This window comes from Ictidomys tridecemlineatus, chromosome 8, assembly GCF_052094955.1.
Source record: "Ictidomys tridecemlineatus isolate mIctTri1 chromosome 8, mIctTri1.hap1, whole genome shotgun sequence".
Taxonomy (NCBI): domain Eukaryota; kingdom Metazoa; phylum Chordata; class Mammalia; order Rodentia; family Sciuridae; genus Ictidomys; species Ictidomys tridecemlineatus.
Genome location: NC_135484.1, coordinates 115,615,731 through 115,632,573, shown reverse-complemented (window position 1 = coordinate 115,632,573; position 16,843 = coordinate 115,615,731). Strand labels below are relative to the sequence as shown.

At 46.7% G+C, this 16,843-nt stretch overlaps 1 protein-coding gene across 17 annotated transcripts in view; it reads left to right on the top strand.

Annotated features, from left to right (window-relative positions):
• Anks1a (ankyrin repeat and sterile alpha motif domain containing 1A) overlaps window positions 1–16,843 on the top strand; it is a 178,642-nt gene that overhangs the window by 99,932 nt on the left and 61,867 nt on the right. For 15 of the 17 annotated variants that reach the window (XR_013425240.1, XM_078020166.1, XM_078020157.1 and 12 more), the window contains one exon: window positions 12,125–12,714. Coding sequence is in view for 15 of the 17 variants with exons in the window: in XM_078020166.1 (XP_077876292.1) it covers window positions 12,125–12,714 (590 nt within the window). In the remaining 2 variants the exon portion in view is untranslated. Of the gene's footprint in view, window positions 1–11,631; window positions 11,822–12,124; window positions 12,715–15,612; window positions 15,730–16,843 lie in introns of those variants that run through there. The other 2 variants (XM_078020168.1, XM_078020170.1) reach the window with 2 other exon arrangements.

The following is a 16,843-nucleotide window of genomic DNA, read 5'->3' as shown; positions in this document are numbered from 1 at the left end:
GTCCAGGCTGGCCTCAAACTTGTGATCCTCCTGCCTTAGCCTCCTGAGTAGCTGGGATTACAGGTGTTGCCACCATGCCCTTGTAATTTATCTTTTTAGAAAAGTGGATGAGGTCAATATATTTTTCCTATGTTTTTTTTATAGAAATTTTCTAACTTGAAGTTCTACATTTAAGTCTATGGTCCACTTGAAGATAATTTTTGCATATATTCACTTATTTCAGCACTCCATTGAATTGCCTTTGAAATTTCATTATTCTTTTTTTAAAATTATTTTAGATATTCTGGATCTTTTGTCTCTCCATACAAAATTAGAATTAACTTGTTGATTTGTACAAAAAGTCCTACTGGGATTTTGATTGGGATTGTATAGAATCTGTGTCACAGCTTGTGATGAGCTGCCATCTCTTTTTTAATATTTATTTTTCAGTTGTAATTGGACACAGTATCTTTATTTTATTTTTATATGTTGCTGAGTATCGCACCCAGGGCCTCGCATATGCTGGGTGAGCGCTCTACCCCTGAGCCACAACCCCAGCCTGAGGAGCTGCCATCTTAACTGTATGAAGTCATCCAAATAAGTTGGCACGTTTTTATCTAAAACATTCAAAGAGGGTGGAGTAGTGTACTGGTGGCTTCTCTAGGTACTTAAAAACAAATCATACTGAAATTAACCCTCACAGAAAAGGCACTTAATTTAATTTGAAAATGGTTCTCCGTGAGGGAAGATTCTTCAGCATCGTTGGGGAAGAAGATTCCAAATCTTTCTGTCTTTCACAGGCTTCACCAGGACACCCAGCAAATAGCTAGCTCAACACTTGGAAGGAAAGAAGGGAAGTTAGACAGCTTCCCATGGCTGTCACACGTCCTGGTGGGGATTTTCTGTCCCCAGTTCAGGAATTCTCCAGGTGAGGGAGGGAACAGTGGAAGAGGAGGAGGGCTTGCTGCCTGCCATCGGTGCCTCCTTTGCCTCAGCTGCCTCCAGCTCTGGCCCTGGGCTGCTTGAGCAGGCGGCGCGGGAAGCAGATTGAATTGGACTGTAAGATGAGGCGCACCCCCTCTGGGCTGGCTGTGTGGGTCACCAGGGGGCTTTCAGAAGAAGGGGTATAGACATTAAATATGAAAACGGGCTTGCCAGTGTCTCAGAAGCACCTCCTGTCTCATCAACTTGGCAGGAGTAGCTTGGCTGGGAGGAGCACCCGCCAGGGTTGGTAAAGGGGAGGCAGTCATGCTAATCATTTTGTTTTTCCACTAAGGTCATTGTCTCATTGTTCATGTCTTTATGAACTCATTGGTGAGCTTTCCAAAGGCTGTGTTATGGAGACCACCAGAGCTTCTAGCCCCTCAGTATATTCAAGAAATTAGAAGTGAGGGTCAGGTGGGAGGATTTTTTTTTAATTACATTTTAAAATCACATTAGTATGCACTCACTGAGAAGGAAAAAAAATATTTTGAACAATACAGAAGTGAATGAAAATAAAATGGCCAAGGCCTTCTCACCTCTGTCCACACAGTTGCCAGCGGTAGCCAGTCTGTAGTATGTGCTTCGGGGCCATGTGCTGTCTTTATACAGAAGCGACTGTGAGAGATTATTTTGTTTGTATTTAATCTAAAATGGGATCCTATTTCACAAGTTATTTTGTGGATTTGGTTTTTGTATTTCCTTTGTCCGTGGATACAATTTTGTCTTGGGTCTTAAAAATCTATCTTATTCTTAATAGCCACTAAATTTCCCATAACTCATTTTTTCTTTTCTTATTCTTCAGTTGGTAAATGTTTACTTAAGCTATCTCCATTATTTCCCTGTTGTAAACTATGTTGCTGTGGACATTCTGTATATGTAGCTTTATACATATATATCTTTCTTTATATACAGTGCTGAGGACAGAGCCTAGTGCCTCACACATGCCAGGCAAGCACTCTATCACTGAGTTACAGCCCCGGCCCCATATATTCTTATCAGAGTATTTCTTCAAAAGAATCTGAGAGAGTAGAATTAGCTGGTCAGTGCATGTCTTGGTTTAGTTGGTGGAGCCAACTCAGTCTTCCTGAACGGAGCACATTCTGCCTGACTCAGCATAGTATCACTCTTGAATGTTTTAGACATATGAGTTTTTGTTTAAGTGTTGCATAGAATTTGCATCTGCCTAACTTATGAAGCTGTGCATTTTGTTGTTTATTCAGTATGTGAGTTTCCTTTTTTCTTTCTTTTACATAGAAATTAATTATAGTAGAAACATTTCTTACCTATAATGTTTGGCCAAAGTAGTACTCAGAGGAAAGCGTATATTCTTGAGTTTATGTGTGAAAATAAATAATAATAAAACATCACCAAAAGAAAGCAGAGGAGAATAAAGAGAAAAGTGGATAGTATACTTCACATACTTGATGGTGTACAAGTTCTACTTCTGTTAAAGAAAATAGAAAGGACTAATGGTATAAAGAAGCCAAAAAGTGTTAGACTTAATCATTCAAATGAAAACCTGACCTCAAATTGAGAGATTGTAAAAGTTAATAATAAGAGAATTTATAGGAACACCTTTAGTGTAGTAAGTAAGAGTTGCTACCAACCCCAGGGAACATTGAGAATTTGAGTTGCTGCTGGCACGTAGTGCCTAGAGGTAATGAGGAAAGCCAGCATCCTGTGCAATGCAGGAGAGTCCTACACAGTGGAAGGTCTTTCTACCCATAAATGCCATTTTTGCCTTGTAGAAGGGACAAAAACTGGTAACAGTAGAAGACTTCGGATGGATCCATCAAGTTGAAAGCCCATCTCCCCCAAAATGGCACTACACCCCATGATTTTGTCATGGTTTTATCGTAGTGAATCTTCCTCCCTGGTGATTTAAATTATTTCATATTTTGGAAGAGTCTTCCCAACTCATTACTCAGGGCTAGCATAACTGAGAACAGTGTTTTCCATTTTGTGCAGTGTAGTTATTTGTTTCTTTTAATATTTGACTCTGGTCACTGGACATTCTGAGCATATTACCACTCAGAGAAACAGTGGACAACTTTCCATGTTTGATGGCAGATGGGAAAGTAGCCAAGAGGCCTAAAGTCCTTCTGTTCTCTCTGGTGTTGTTTCCGCGGCCTCTGTGAAAGGTGTCTGCTTGGCTGAGGGCTGGAGACACTGAGGCCATCTCTGGCACCGCACATTCACACTTCCGAGGTTATTGGGGTCCAGGGAAGTCAGTGTGCCTGAGAGCTGTACGTTTCTTCCCTCTGTGCACTCTGTGCATGAGTGTGAAGACTTTAACCCTTTCACGGGGGAGGAAACGAGTATCTTAGCTTTTCCTACTCCCACTCTGTCCACTGCTCTGCCAGTTCCTGAGTTTTCAGGGAACCCTTGAGTGGCTTTTTCATCTGCTCGGGATCGAGTTTTCTCAGGCATGCTTCCATCTGCTGGTTGGTTTAGTGGGATTGCAGCAAGAGGACAAAATACGTACCTCAGTTAAAGTCCAGGCTAGCTTTTCATGCCAAGGTTGAGTAAGTTTGGATGCTTTTTCCAAAGGCAAAACGTGTAAACAAGACAGTTTAATGATTAAGCCTGTGATCAGCAGCTTCTTCCCTCACCTTTGGTAAGGGGTGCTCTTACCAAAAGCCTTGCTGTATAGTTATCTTCCTTTTACCAACTTATATTTCTAAGTTGGAATAGTTCACTTTTCTTTCCATTGTAGAACAATCCCAACCCTTGTAAACTATATGTCTACGTTTTCTTCCATCACAAGTTATGACAACCATTAATGAGCATGTGTACGTGAGAAAGAGCTGGGTATGGTGACGCACGCCTGTGATCCCAGGGACTCAGGATGCTCAGACCAGAGGATCACAAGTTCAAAGCCAGCCTCAGCAACTTAGTGAGGCTCTGTTTCAAAATATAGAAAGGCTGGGGGTATAGCCCGGTGGTAAAGCACCTCTGGGTTCAAAGTAATTTTGCTATTCAAAAGAGGGATAAGTTATGTCAGTGTAAGAGATCAGAAATGACTTCACTGAGAAAGTGGCATTTGAGCTACATCCTAAAATAGAGAATTAATCCTGATAGGCAGAAGCAAGGAGGAGGGAGGGAGCTCTGCAAGCCCGGGGAGGGGCACATGGCAGTGAGGTGCTGAGAAGACGGAGAGCATGTGAGGAGGGCTGTTGATCCAGTCTGACTGGAACCAGGGAACTTGTCACAGGCATCTCAAATGTCAGTCTTTATCCCAGAGACAGTGCAGTCCTGTTGAAGTGTCTTGAAGGGGTGACCAGAGAGGAGCCAGACTTTAAGAAGGTATAATTGTGAGAGATTAGGGGAGGCTGGAGGCAGGTATGCCCTAAGGAGACCTCGAGGAGTCTCCTGAAGGTAAACAGAGCCCCGACTAGAGGGTCGCAGGAAGTTACCGGAAGGAGGGTGGGGATGTGGGGATGAGGGAAGTATTAGGGAGGAATTAAAGGATCACAACCAGATGGAAGGACGAGGGGAGGGTATTGAGGATGTGCTGAGGTTTAAGCCTATAACTGAGAAAATACCATAGTCACTGGCAGTAGGGAATCGAGGACAGGGTGTATGAGGGAAGACGGTAAATCGGTTTTAAAGTTTAAGGTATTTTAGATACCAGGAGAACATTTGAGTAAAATAATCCATAAACCCTTGAAAATGAGGGTCTGATGTTTTAGAGAGACATTAAGATTAGAAATCACAGATCCAACTTAGAAGTGCAAAAGGAAAGAAAGACAGGAAGAAAGCTAGGACAGCCGTCAGAGGCCAAGGCTGAGTGTGACCAGCCAATGACAAGCCACCAAGGTAACTGCAGCTAAGAGAAGATGGAAGTCCAGCACCAGGCTCCTGTTGTCCTGGGGTCTCAGAGTTACCTGTACCACTGTCACCCATTGGCAAGACTTGGTCATGTGGCTGTACCTAGGAGATGGGAAATGCAGTCTTTATTCTAGGTGGCTGGGAGGCTTTTTAAATATCCCATAATCACCAGGCATGGTGGTGCACCCATGTAATCCCAGCAACTCTGGATGCTGGAGGGCAGGAGGATCAAGAGGTTGAGGCCGGCCTCAGTAGTTGACAAGAAGGGTCAACTACTGAGGCCTTTGCTGAAATTGAACAGAAACCAGTATCCAGTATCCAAGCAATTTAGCAAGACCCTGTCTCAATTTAAATAAATAAATAAATAAAATAAAGGGCTGGAGATGTGGCTCCTGGTATTAAAGTACCAAAATTAAATTAGTTGGTTAATTAAAATCCTATCATCAAGGAAGAAGGGAAGTTGGTACTGGGAGCACCAGAAACATAGTATCCATTTATGTAGAAAGAGCTAGAAGGATGATGACTAGAAAAAGCACTTGGCACATCTCACATGAAGCAAATGGGAGGAGGTGAAATCACCACCAAATGTTGACATGGTATTGAAAAGAGCTAAGGGAGTTTGTCTTGTCTGAGTCTTCTTAGGAATGGACGTGATTATCCTCTAAGAGTACAAGTGCCATGGATAAAGGTGATGGTTTGAAAGAGCAAGAGAGATGAGGAATCAATCTACTGGTGGTCTCAGTTTTTAAGAAATGAATCAAAGGATGACTGGGCCCTATAGTCAGGCTTGCATTTGAACTCTATCTCCCTCAAATTGGCTAGTGACCTCAAGGGAGTCATTTCACCTCTAAGCCTCGGGTGCTAGGAGTAAAGAGAGAATACTAAGTCTTCATGGTTTTTAAGAATTAAAATTACCTAGCACAGGGCTGGGAAGGTGGCTCAGGCGGTAGCGCGCTCCTCTGGCATGCGTGCGGCCCGGGTTCGATCCTCAGCACCACATACCAACAAAGATGTTGTGTCCGCCGAGAACTAAGAAATAAATATTAAAAATTCTCTCTCTCTCTCTCTCTCTCTCTCTCTCTCTCTCTCTCCTCTCTCTCACTCTCTCTTTAAAAAAAAAAAAAATTACCTAGCACAGTGTCTGGCACAGAATGACTGGTACTTAATAAGTGGTGGCTGCTGAAAGCCAGCTGAGTTCAGTGAATTGGTAGAGGACTCAGTCAGTTGCTTCTTGAGTATTTAGCAGAGCTCAACATTCCAGCAACTGCAGAAGAGAAAGCAGATGGCTCTGAATACCCATTGCTGGAAGTGGTTGGAGATCAAGGGGGACAAAGACAGCAAATGTGCTGTTAAGTTGGACAGGATTAGATACCGTGGCTGGTTGGAACCTGATAGGCAGAGCTGGCATATTGAAGGAGACTGAAGTTTGAGGGCCAGAGGCCAATGACTGGTAGTGAGTAGACTCTAAAGGAAGAGTTTAAGGAAATGGGGAACTCTTAGCTCATGAGGTAGTCAGAACTCAGTCAGTGTGGAGCCATATGAATGACGTGAGTAGAGGTGGTGTATCCTGGAGGTTCTCTACCATGCCATTATATGTCACCCTGAACCAAACTTGCAAGGCCACCGGACCTTTGCTGAAATTGAACAGAAACCAGTATCCAGAGTCAGGGAAAAGGAAGCCAACCTCTGTGTGCAGTGTTAGCATGAAGAGTGGTTTGGAAATGGCTGTAAATGAACAATGATGATAGCGGTGGCAGCTATCGCTTACTGAATGCTCTCTGGGGGGCCAGCCACCATGCTGAGTTGATTTATACAGATTATGTCATTCTGTGTCTCAGGATAAATCTTCAGGGTAGGGGCTGGGTTTTGTCCTTGTGTGGTAGATTAGTAAGATGTTAGGGCAGAGTGTGTGGACCTTGTCTGACTGAATCCAAAGCCTGTGTTTCAAACCGAGAGGTGCAGCCCTGCTGCAGTTCACACTGCCACCATCATAGAACTGCAGGGGACCAGGGAGGTCGTCTGTTGACAGGTTCACACTATACTAAGTCTCAAAGCCCCAGGTTATGCATCCCAGCCACTCATGTTTTAAAAGAGACCCAGAGGAAAAGTTCTAGGAGGACAACAACTTGGGCCCCTTGAATCTCAGTCCAGCTCTTGTTCCGTATCTCAGATCACCATGGACCAGAGTGGTCATCTGGTTATCAGGTCGTCATTTTCAGCAGTTGTCTGCATAACCTAGTCAGTGCCTTCCTTCGGTAACCCTCGAAAAGCAGCCTTGTGCTTAGGAGTTCTGCTAGGCCCACGTGGTTTCTTGATTTTCTTTTTCCTGTGGATCTGAGGAGTGAATCCTGGGGTACTTAGCACTGGGCCACATCCTCAGCCCCTTTTTTTTAGTTGTAGATTGACACAAAATCTTTATTTATTTTCTATGTGATGCTGAGGATCGAACCCAGTGCCTCACGTGTGCTAGGCAAGCGCTCTACCACTGAGCTACAACCCAGCCTCCTTTTTTGTAATTTATATTTTTTAGTTTGAGACAGGGTCTTTCTAAGTTGCTGAGGCTGGTCAAACTTGCAGTCCTCCTGCCTTAGCCTCCTGCATTGCTGGGATTACAGGTGTGTACCACAGCATTGGGCCTGGCCCTTTTAAAATTTTGAGACAGGGTCTCGCTAAGTTGCTTAGGCTGGCCTCAAGCTTTTGATTCTCCTACCTCAGCCTCCAACTCTCTAGGATTACTGGCTTGTACCACCATAGCCAGCAAACCATAGCGTTTCAGATGCTCACCACAGTGACTAGGCAGTTGGAGGGTTCCAGTCCTCATGGAACAAAGGAGGCAGAACAGTCTGCAAGACTGGTTGCCCAGTTCTCTCCTCTGGGTCTGAGGAGTGATTGGAGTTAGCAGCTCCTCCCATGAGCTGCATTTTTCATCCCTAATTTAAATAGGCAGAGGTGACTGAAAATGTGCAAATGTTAAAATGTTATTTATCCACCAGCCTGTGTGATCTGCATGGACCATCACAGTCATTAAAATGCAGCACAGAAGACCTCTTGCTTCAGCAGCTCTCAGGGTAAAAGGAAAGCCAGCACCAAGAATGGGTAAAGATGGGAAGCTGGTGGGCTGGGAATTGGCTCCACTAGCAGCCTATTCAGGGAAGCCGCTGGCCTTGGTGTCCAGGGAGAGTAAGGAGCAGCCCTCCCTCTGTGTGGGTTGCTTCCTTGTTTCCTCTAGGAGGGCAGTTGGGAGGAAGGCTGAGGGCAGGGGGAGCTGCTGGAAGCACCGTAGGTGGTCTGGAGGGCCTGGGCCTGCAGGCTCCTCCTGAACGCCACACGGTCCCTGGGCGAGGTGTGTGCCCCGCCTTTTCTGATGTGTGTCTGTTCCTCTTCACCTTGTTGCTCCCACTGTCCTATATGTAGGACACTTATCAAAACCTATGAAGGTTGTAGGAAACCTATAAAGTTGCTCCATTTAAGTTTGTGTAAGTGTCCTGCACATAAGATGATGGGGCATAACTGGCAAGGGTCACTTCTTCAACGTCCAGCACAGAAGCCACAGGCGGGGAAGCTGCTTGGCCTACAGTAATGCCACTTTCCTTCCAGTCTCCTTCCTTCCTCCTCCTGCCTTTCACCCAGGGCCTCTTACATTTTAATAAGTAAGTGCTCTACCACTGAGCTTCAGGGCCATTCGCACTTTCCTCTATTCACTGTGCATTTTAGTCTTCACATTACTTAGGATATGTTAATCCTTCTAATTGTTTCTGAATATGCCAGTCTCTTCCAGTTTTAGGAAGCCCACTGGGGCAGATGGTGTCTTTATGCCCCCTGGGTGTGCCCTAAGGTAATCAGAATGAATGGTCACCACACCAGGTCTGGGGCTTCAACCTTCTCTCCATCTTACCTTCTGTCCTTTCCTTCTGCTCTTGAGAGTTGCAGGGGTGATGAGCCTAATGGATTCTTATAACGTGCTTTATCTCTTTCAAGTACTTTCATGTACCATGCCATTGAGGATCCCTGTGACACACCTGTGAGAAACAGAAGTATTTGGTCTCATCTATGAGCAGAGTGTGTTGTGCTGGATGCTGTATGGTGGGTAGTAACAACTGCCAACATCTGTTGAGGTCTTGGCGTGGACCAGGCATGGTTCTGAATGGTTTACACATGTAATTTAATTCTCGCACCAGTCCTATGAAGTATTATTATGATCTCAAAATGACAGGTGATGATATTAGGGCACAAAGATGTCGATTAATTTGCTTAAGACTGCTCACTTGTACTCATATTATTCATCCCTTGACCCTAAAGACCTATGTCATCCTGACTTTGGAGAAGAAAAAAAGCATTGAGCAGTTCTTTTCCCACCCATTGAATTGCCAGGAAACATATGCAGGCAAATGCTCTACCTCTGACCTACATCCTCAGTCCTGTTTTAAAATTTATTTTTTGAGGCAGGGTCTCACTAAATTGCCCAGGCTGGCCTTGAACTTGCAATCCTCCTGTCTTAGCTTCCTGAGTAGCTGGGATAGCAGGCCTAGGCATCTGTACCCAACTCTAGGGTTCTTGGATCTTGACAGCTTTTCAGATACAAGGTATCTACCCTAGGGCATTGCCTGGGTAAGTACATGTGATTGTCAGAATCCTTTGATTTCTTATAATCCGTGATGTATTGGATAGATTGTGTTTCTGTAATGGGGTTACAATCCTCAGAGATGCTTCTCCACATATTTCCTTCCTCCAGAAGTTTCCATTCCTTCTCTCTGCCCACTTTTTCCCCCTGGCATCCATCTGGTATTGAGTTCTTGGCATCTGCCTCCCTTTCTTCATTGATGGCTGGCATGAATGAGTGGTTGTTTGACAGGGCCTTCATTGTCAGCCCCCACAGCGGCACTCAGAACATTCTCTGGGGCCTGGGTTCCAAGGTCCACCCAAGCAGTGCGGCCAAGTAGACTCCCAGTCTGGGCTGTGGTGTTTCTCTTTCGTTGTTGGGGCCTTCCCCACCCCCAGATTGTTAAAAGAGAACCTGGAAGCCAATGCAGTGGAGGGGCCTGTGCTCCTGTTACCAAGGTCCTGTCTTGCATTCACATGCAGAGGACGTTTACCTGGGGCCATGATCTACACACAGTTGGTCATTAGACTGAGTGTCAGATTTTGTAACCTGGTTGACTCCCCTGTCAGCCTTTCCAGGACTATTGACCTGAACCACCATGTGTGATCATGTGTCATTCTCTCTGGGGCCCCAGCATGCACTACCACTGGGCAGCTTCATTCTGGTTGCCAGTTGTTATGCAGGATATTCGTAGCCATGAAGTCATAGCTTCCTGGGGCCCCAGTCAAGCCATATGGAATTCAGGTCTCAGCATTTCTTCTTCCCTAGAGAAGTGATGCAAGTAGGTCAGAATCTGTTCATTGCTCAGGACCTGACCCTTGTGTTGTAAGATGGGTGAGTTGGGGGGTGTGAAAGTTCTAACGTGGTCAAGTGCAGAGGAGGGAGACACTGAAGTTCATACAGCTGAGCTCCTGTAAATTAGTAATCAGGGCCATAAGTGCAGTTGATTGGCGGCCCCCTCTGCATACTTGCCAAAAGCTGATCTGACTGTGGGGACTGACGGTGGGTGGGTGGAACCATGTCCAATTCAGTCCTTGGGACAGTGGACTTCTTGAGAGTTCTGGCTGTTTGAGTCTTAAGAACAGCATTGTAGGGCACTAGCAGCATGTACATTTTAGAATATCAGGTCTGTAACGCAGTGCTCACCTGACTTCTCTTTTCAGAAGGGGCCTTGAGCTACATGTGCCAGGGAGAGGGTATGCTGCACAGACAGCAACAGGCGAATCCCCCAGGCAGAGCTCTGTAGTGCCCCAGGGGGAAAAGTTTGCACATGGTAGACTGGGATTCTCATCACTGTCAGAGCATTGAAAGGATTTTGAAGGACCTTGCAGTCCTACCTGCTCTTTTAGACATGGAAGCCCAGCAAGAAGTCACCAGTGCCAAGGCCACACAGCAAGAGAAAGCACAGCCAGGACCAGAGCCAGATCTTCCCACTCTTGTATCAGATTCTTTTTCCCACCACCTTGGACAAACCACTGCAGGCCTGTGGGCCTTAAATTCCTCATCTGTAAAAATACTCACACTGAAGCCCTTTGGTTCTAATATTCTCTCATCTTATGAATAGTTCTTGGGAGCTTTGGGCAGACTAGGGAATTATTTGGTGCATCTGTAGATGCCACTCAGAGAAAATAAGCTTGAATATTAGCTCTGGATTGTGACCTAGTGCAGGAAACAGTGTTGTGTCCCCTGGCAATGTGATGGAAGTCTTCAATGGACTGAGTTCATGCAGGGAAAGCCCCTGGGTGTCCCGGGGTGATGCTGATATTAGACACTAATTTGGTCAATTATTTATGCTACTTCAGGACAGAAGTTTTTGAGCGTACAGTAGAAGTTGGCCTTATGAGCTAGTAGTGTCAGGTTTCTGGGATGTTGGGGAGGTCTCCAGAGAACTACAAATGTCTCCTGGCATTGACGGATTAGACCATTTCATTTTCAGTGGATCAACTAAGGTTAAACTTAAACAAATATGAGCAGCTGGGAGTCTTTGGCAGGAGTGAGATACGCATATTCTTTAAAAAAAGAAAAGTCTGTGTTCCCTGAGGAAGGAAGGACGAGGCGTGGAGCTCTGAATGGCCCCCTCTGAGGAAGGAAGCAGTTATTTCTCTGCTGTTTTGTTTTGCACTTTCAGTTAAGGAATTCCAGAAGTTGCAGGTTGTGGATCATGACCTCCATTTTTTTCCTGTGTTGCTGCTTGCCAGAGGAAGGGAGGGCGGGTGGCTGTAAATAACACTTTGGCCTTTATGGAAATGTATCAGATGTTCCAGGAGTGAGTCTCGCAGGCTCTTGCTGGCTGGCTGGCGCTGGCGCCCACGCCCTGGCCGCACACTCCCTCTCCTTTCCCTCTTGCTCCTCGGTCACTTGCTCTGTCCTCACTTGTGTCCTTTCTGTAGGATACGGTTAGCACTTCTCCTCGCCTTATATAGCAAGGTCTGGTCGTTAATGTTAGCAGCACCCTAACAACAGGGAGGGCTGCCAGATAGCATTAATCAGGCCAGTGTTTGGAATTTCATAAATGCTCTGACTTTGGGTACAAATCGAACATGAAGAACAATATGAAACTGTTTTCTTCCTTCCCCTCTCCTCTTCTCTCCCTCTCGCCCCTCCCCACCCTCTCCAGCTTCTCTCTGTTCCTCTCTGGTTTTGAATTCTGCTCTGCTGTACGCTCGCTGCATTGGAACTTTGTTGATTTTTGCCACGTTTAATTTTTTATTTCTCTCCGTCCACTCCAAGACCACAGGCGGAGCAGCAGCAGTCGGAGCCAGGACTCTGCAGAGGGGCAGGACGGGCAGGTCCCCGAGCAGTTCTCCGGTCTCCTCCACGGCTCCTCCCCGGTGTGTGAGGTGGGGCAGGACCCTTTCCAGCTGCTCTCCACCACAGGCCAGAGCCATCCAGACGGGTCCCCCCAGCAGGGCGCCTGCCACGAGGCCAGCATGCAGCTGGAGGAGTCGGGTGTGCACACTCCAGAAGCCTCCCAGCCCTGTGGTCTGGACCAGAGCAAGAGAACAGGCTACCCAGCGGGCCTGCCCCCCACCAGCAGCCTGTCGCACCCCGAAACTTGGACTCGCACGGCATCCCCGCACCCTGGTGGTGCTGAGGAAGAAGGAGACCGGAGTGGGGCCAGAAGCCGAGCCCCTCCCACCAGCAAACCCAAAGCCGAGCTCAAACTCAGCCGCAGCTTGTCCAAGTCTGACTCTGATCTCCTGACCTGCTCACCCACCGAGGACGCGACGATGGGGAGCCGGAGTGAGTCTCTGTCCAACTGTAGCATTGGGAAGAAGAGGCTGGAGAAGTCGCCTTCCTTCGCCTCTGAGTGGGATGAGGTAAGACCGACGTGACGTCACAGAGAACTGGGTTGGCTGGGCTGGCTGCAGCCCACCTCAGCTCCCCCGTGTGCCAACCCCTGGGACCAGGACCTGGGCTCAGGTTGCCTTGATTCCTTCACTGAGTAACCAGCATGTCCCTGATTGTGGTGGGAAGCAAGCCCTGTGTAACCTGGGTCACAGAGGACAGGTCCGTGAACGGTTAAATTTGAGGGTGGAGGCCCCAGCAGAGCGGGGCCCAGGGAGTGGTGTGAGTTCCTAGAAATGACACGCTGCTTGGAAAAATCTGGAGCCCCATTGAAAGAATCATGCTCACCCTGAAGAAGCTTAGGAAGAGCTGGAGTACTTCCTGTGAGCCCTTCAGGAGGATGAGGAAAGACCCAGGGTTAGCCAGGAACTGGGGCAGGGGCCAGGAGGGGAGCTTGGGTAGAAGCTACTGTGAGCAAGGATCTGAAGGGGCTTTTCCAACCTGGGCACCTCCATGATAATTCCCCAGAAGATCTAATGCCTCTCCCAGTAGAAGTATCCTGCCTGACCCACATTCCCATATCGGTGAGGCAGAGGGCTTGGTGGTTCAGGAATCCCAGAAAGACAGTTGGGGAGAAAATCCATGCATGTGAGGCCTAGGTGTTTTTCATAACCGTGTTACAGAATAGTTGGAAATATGTACCCAGATATTTCTCAGTGACCTATGGCATGTCTCACTGAGCAGAAGAATGTGTTTGAAAGACTGGTAAACAGCCAGGAATGTTAACGTGCTACCCTGGCAAGTTTTTTGCCTTTGAAGTGGACTCAGTCTATCTCCCAAGAACAATCTCAAGAGATGAATTTAGCCCTCCAAGAGGAGGGAGCCAGGCAGCTGACAGCCCCATCTGAACATTCTGTAGACTTGATGCCCTACCCAACTCTATTTGGGTTGCAGCTGCAAAGTTATGTAAACCAAAGCCAATCTCATCCCCAGTGTGGGAACAGGGTGGGGACAATTCCTCCAGGACTGTTATCTCCAGATAAGATGCAGTTTAGGACTCTGTTTAGTCAGAGACAGAGGAATCCTGTGCAAAAGATGATTTTTGTTGCTTAGTAAACAAAGACTTGGTGAACCTATACCAGATGCCTGGTCACTAGTGGAAAAACACTGTGTGTGAGGCAATCCTGGGTGTCCCCTAAGACATTACACATAAGAATATGTGTATTTGTAGGAATATGTTTTTCAAAACAGTCTTACTACTTTCAGAGAGCCACAGAATAAGACAGCTGAAGGCAGGATGGGGACAGGCACAGTATGCTTTGAAATGAGGAGGAATGAAGAGAAAAGAAGGTGTGTGGTGGGGGACTCAGATGGGAGGCGGTGAGGGTGGGAAAGAGCCTCAGGAAAGACCACAGAGAAGGAGAATTTGATGTGGAATCAAAGAATTAATTCTTGTGGTTCAAACTGGAGTGAAGTCATGGGACGAGGCAAGAGCATGGCAGGTGTCGAGGGAACACAAGCAGAGCACAGGCTAGGAGATCTGAGGCCCTCTGGTTTCTGCAGTCTTGAGTGTGTATAGGGGAGAATAAGAAATACTGATAAAGAGTGAGATTCAGAGCTGACGTGAAAGGGCCTTGAACGTGAGGCCAAGAGATGAGTAGGTGATTTGCGATCAGGGCTGCATCTCAGAGTCCTTCATGTGCTAGAAGGCAGCTTTATCAGTCTAATGGATTACCTCTTTATGGCTCCGTCTCTAGCACACCTTCACTCTGAGAGGCAGGAGTGCTGGGCAATTCTTTACAGCATGTTCAGGCCCGGTTAACCTACAGCGTTGCCAGGCAATCTAATGGGCCCCACCATTTCCTCCTTAAGAAGAAACAAAATCACGGAAGCCAAGCCCAGCCTAATTTAAGTCAGCTGTTTGTGCTCATGAACCAGTTTTCTCTTTGTGTTTCAATGTGAGGAGGTCCACGTGCTGATGTTACCTTTTCAGGTAGAGGTTAGGGGTGGTACAGTGAACCAGGGACTGCTGGAGGTCTCAGTGGAATGGGCCAGTTCTACAGTCTGGCTAAAGTACCAGAAGCCTTGAAATACTTTAAATTTAAAAAAACTTAGAGGCATGTAGCTGGGTGTGGTGGTGCACACTTGTAATCCCAGTGACTCAAGAGGCTGAGGCAGGAGGATCTCAAGTTCAAGGCCAGCCTCAGTAATTTAACAAGGCCCTAAACAACTTAGCAAGACCCTGTCTCAAAAATAAAAAGTAAAAAGGGCTGGGGGTGTGGCTCAGTGGTTGAGTGCCTCCAAACTCAATCCCTAATACCCCGTCACCGGAAAAACAACAAACAAAAAAAACCAAAAAACCTTAAAGGCAGTTGAGTTCTTTCTTATTTAGTTAGTTAGTTAGTTGTAGTTGGATGTAATCCCTTTATTTTATTTATTTATTTTAACTTATTATTTTTATGTGGTGCTGAGGATTGAACCTGGTGCCTCGCATGTGCTAAGCAAGCGCTCTACTGCTGAGCCACAACCTCAGCCCCCAGCAGTCAAGAAAAGAATTTAGAAGATTGAGCTTTGCCTGCATAATGAAAGGCAGCAAGGCCCGTGGTGCATAACCCTTCAATTTTGGGGGTGGGATGGGCTGACATGCTGGGATGGAACCCAGGTCTTCACACATGCTGTGTAAGCACTCCACCACTGAGCTACATCCTCAGCCCCTTGCATTGTCGTTGAGCTGTGTGATACTTGATTTTTGAGGCTCTATCTAAAATGAAGTCACTGGCCCTCAACTCAGAACTTTGGCAACCTTTCCTAGGTTAGGACCTTGGTTAACAGTCGTGCCCCACCCTAACCCTGACCAGTACCCAAAGGCTGCTTTGCCATATCCTGTGCTTGCTGATTTCCTCTTTGTCGACCTTAAGTGTCCAGTATATAGGGAAAGCTGCTCCGGAGGAGACTGGACCCGGCTCAGCTCCTCATTCCAAGGCCTAGGGAGGGAGAGCAAGGCCCAGGGGCCGGGCAGCTGTGATCTCGGCGTAGGTGGAGTTGCGGTGAGTCTGGCAGGTGGCTCCTCAAAGACAGAGCAGGGTGAAGATGGGCTCAGAGCTCAGTAGACCTGGCTTTGAGCCCAGTGTCATCGTCTGCTCCCTTTGGTGCATGGATGGGCTCACAAACCTCAGTGCTGTCATCCTTATTTGTGAAACAGAGGCAGTCAGATCTGTTTCAGAGCATTTAACATTAAGAGATGTGTGTAAGTAAGTCCCTGGCATGCATAGGGGTTGGCTGGGTGGCAGGCATTAATATGATTATTGTGCCTAGAGCTATAGAGAATGGGAAGGGAAGCCTGAGGAAAGGCAGAACTCTTTGTGTATGGTCCTGAGGGAAGGGTGACCAGTGACTGGGAGGCAGGAGATGCAGTTCAGGCCCTTCAGCTGAGGGTCCTTGTGCAAGACTCTGCTCCACCCCAGAGATAGAGAGCCTACCCAGCCTGGGAAAGTCAGGTAGGCACACCCTGTTGATTTTTGAGGAATTACTGAGCCTTTCTACCTAACTCTCTGAGAGGAAGAAAGATGTTAGAAATCCGCAGCCCTCTTTATTAATTTTTCAAATGTGTTCTTCTACATAATACTTGGCTGGCTGCTTGGGAGGATGTCCTTTCGTTGGACAATGTGCCTTGCTGGTAAGTTTGGGAGTCATGCTCCTCAGCGTTGGCAATGCTGCACTTGTCGAATTGCCCTAGACGAGGTGACTTCTGAGTGTTGGCCTGGTGAAGGTAAACCTCTGAAAGAATAGCCATCAATGACACATTTCCTAATGTGTCACTTCTTATTTTCTCTTATAGTTTTGATAATGAAGTGTTAATAGAATTTGCCTTCAAAAGAGCTCAGCCTAACATGCTGTCTGCCTCCGAGTTCCAGTCGAGTGTCCGCAGTCTCCACTCCAGTCAAAGCCCTCTGCATCGCCTTGATCCCTGAGGCACAGTAGACGTTAAACTGAGAAGCTGTTCATAAAGGAAGCTTTAAATATAGATAGAGTAGGGGAAATAACCCACACCCCTCTACTCATAGTTAACCTCTGTTGATATTTGATATATATCCAAATTGGAGGTCTTAATATATTTACTGGTTTATAATTTGCTTTTCTCCATCTTGTGGATATCATTTT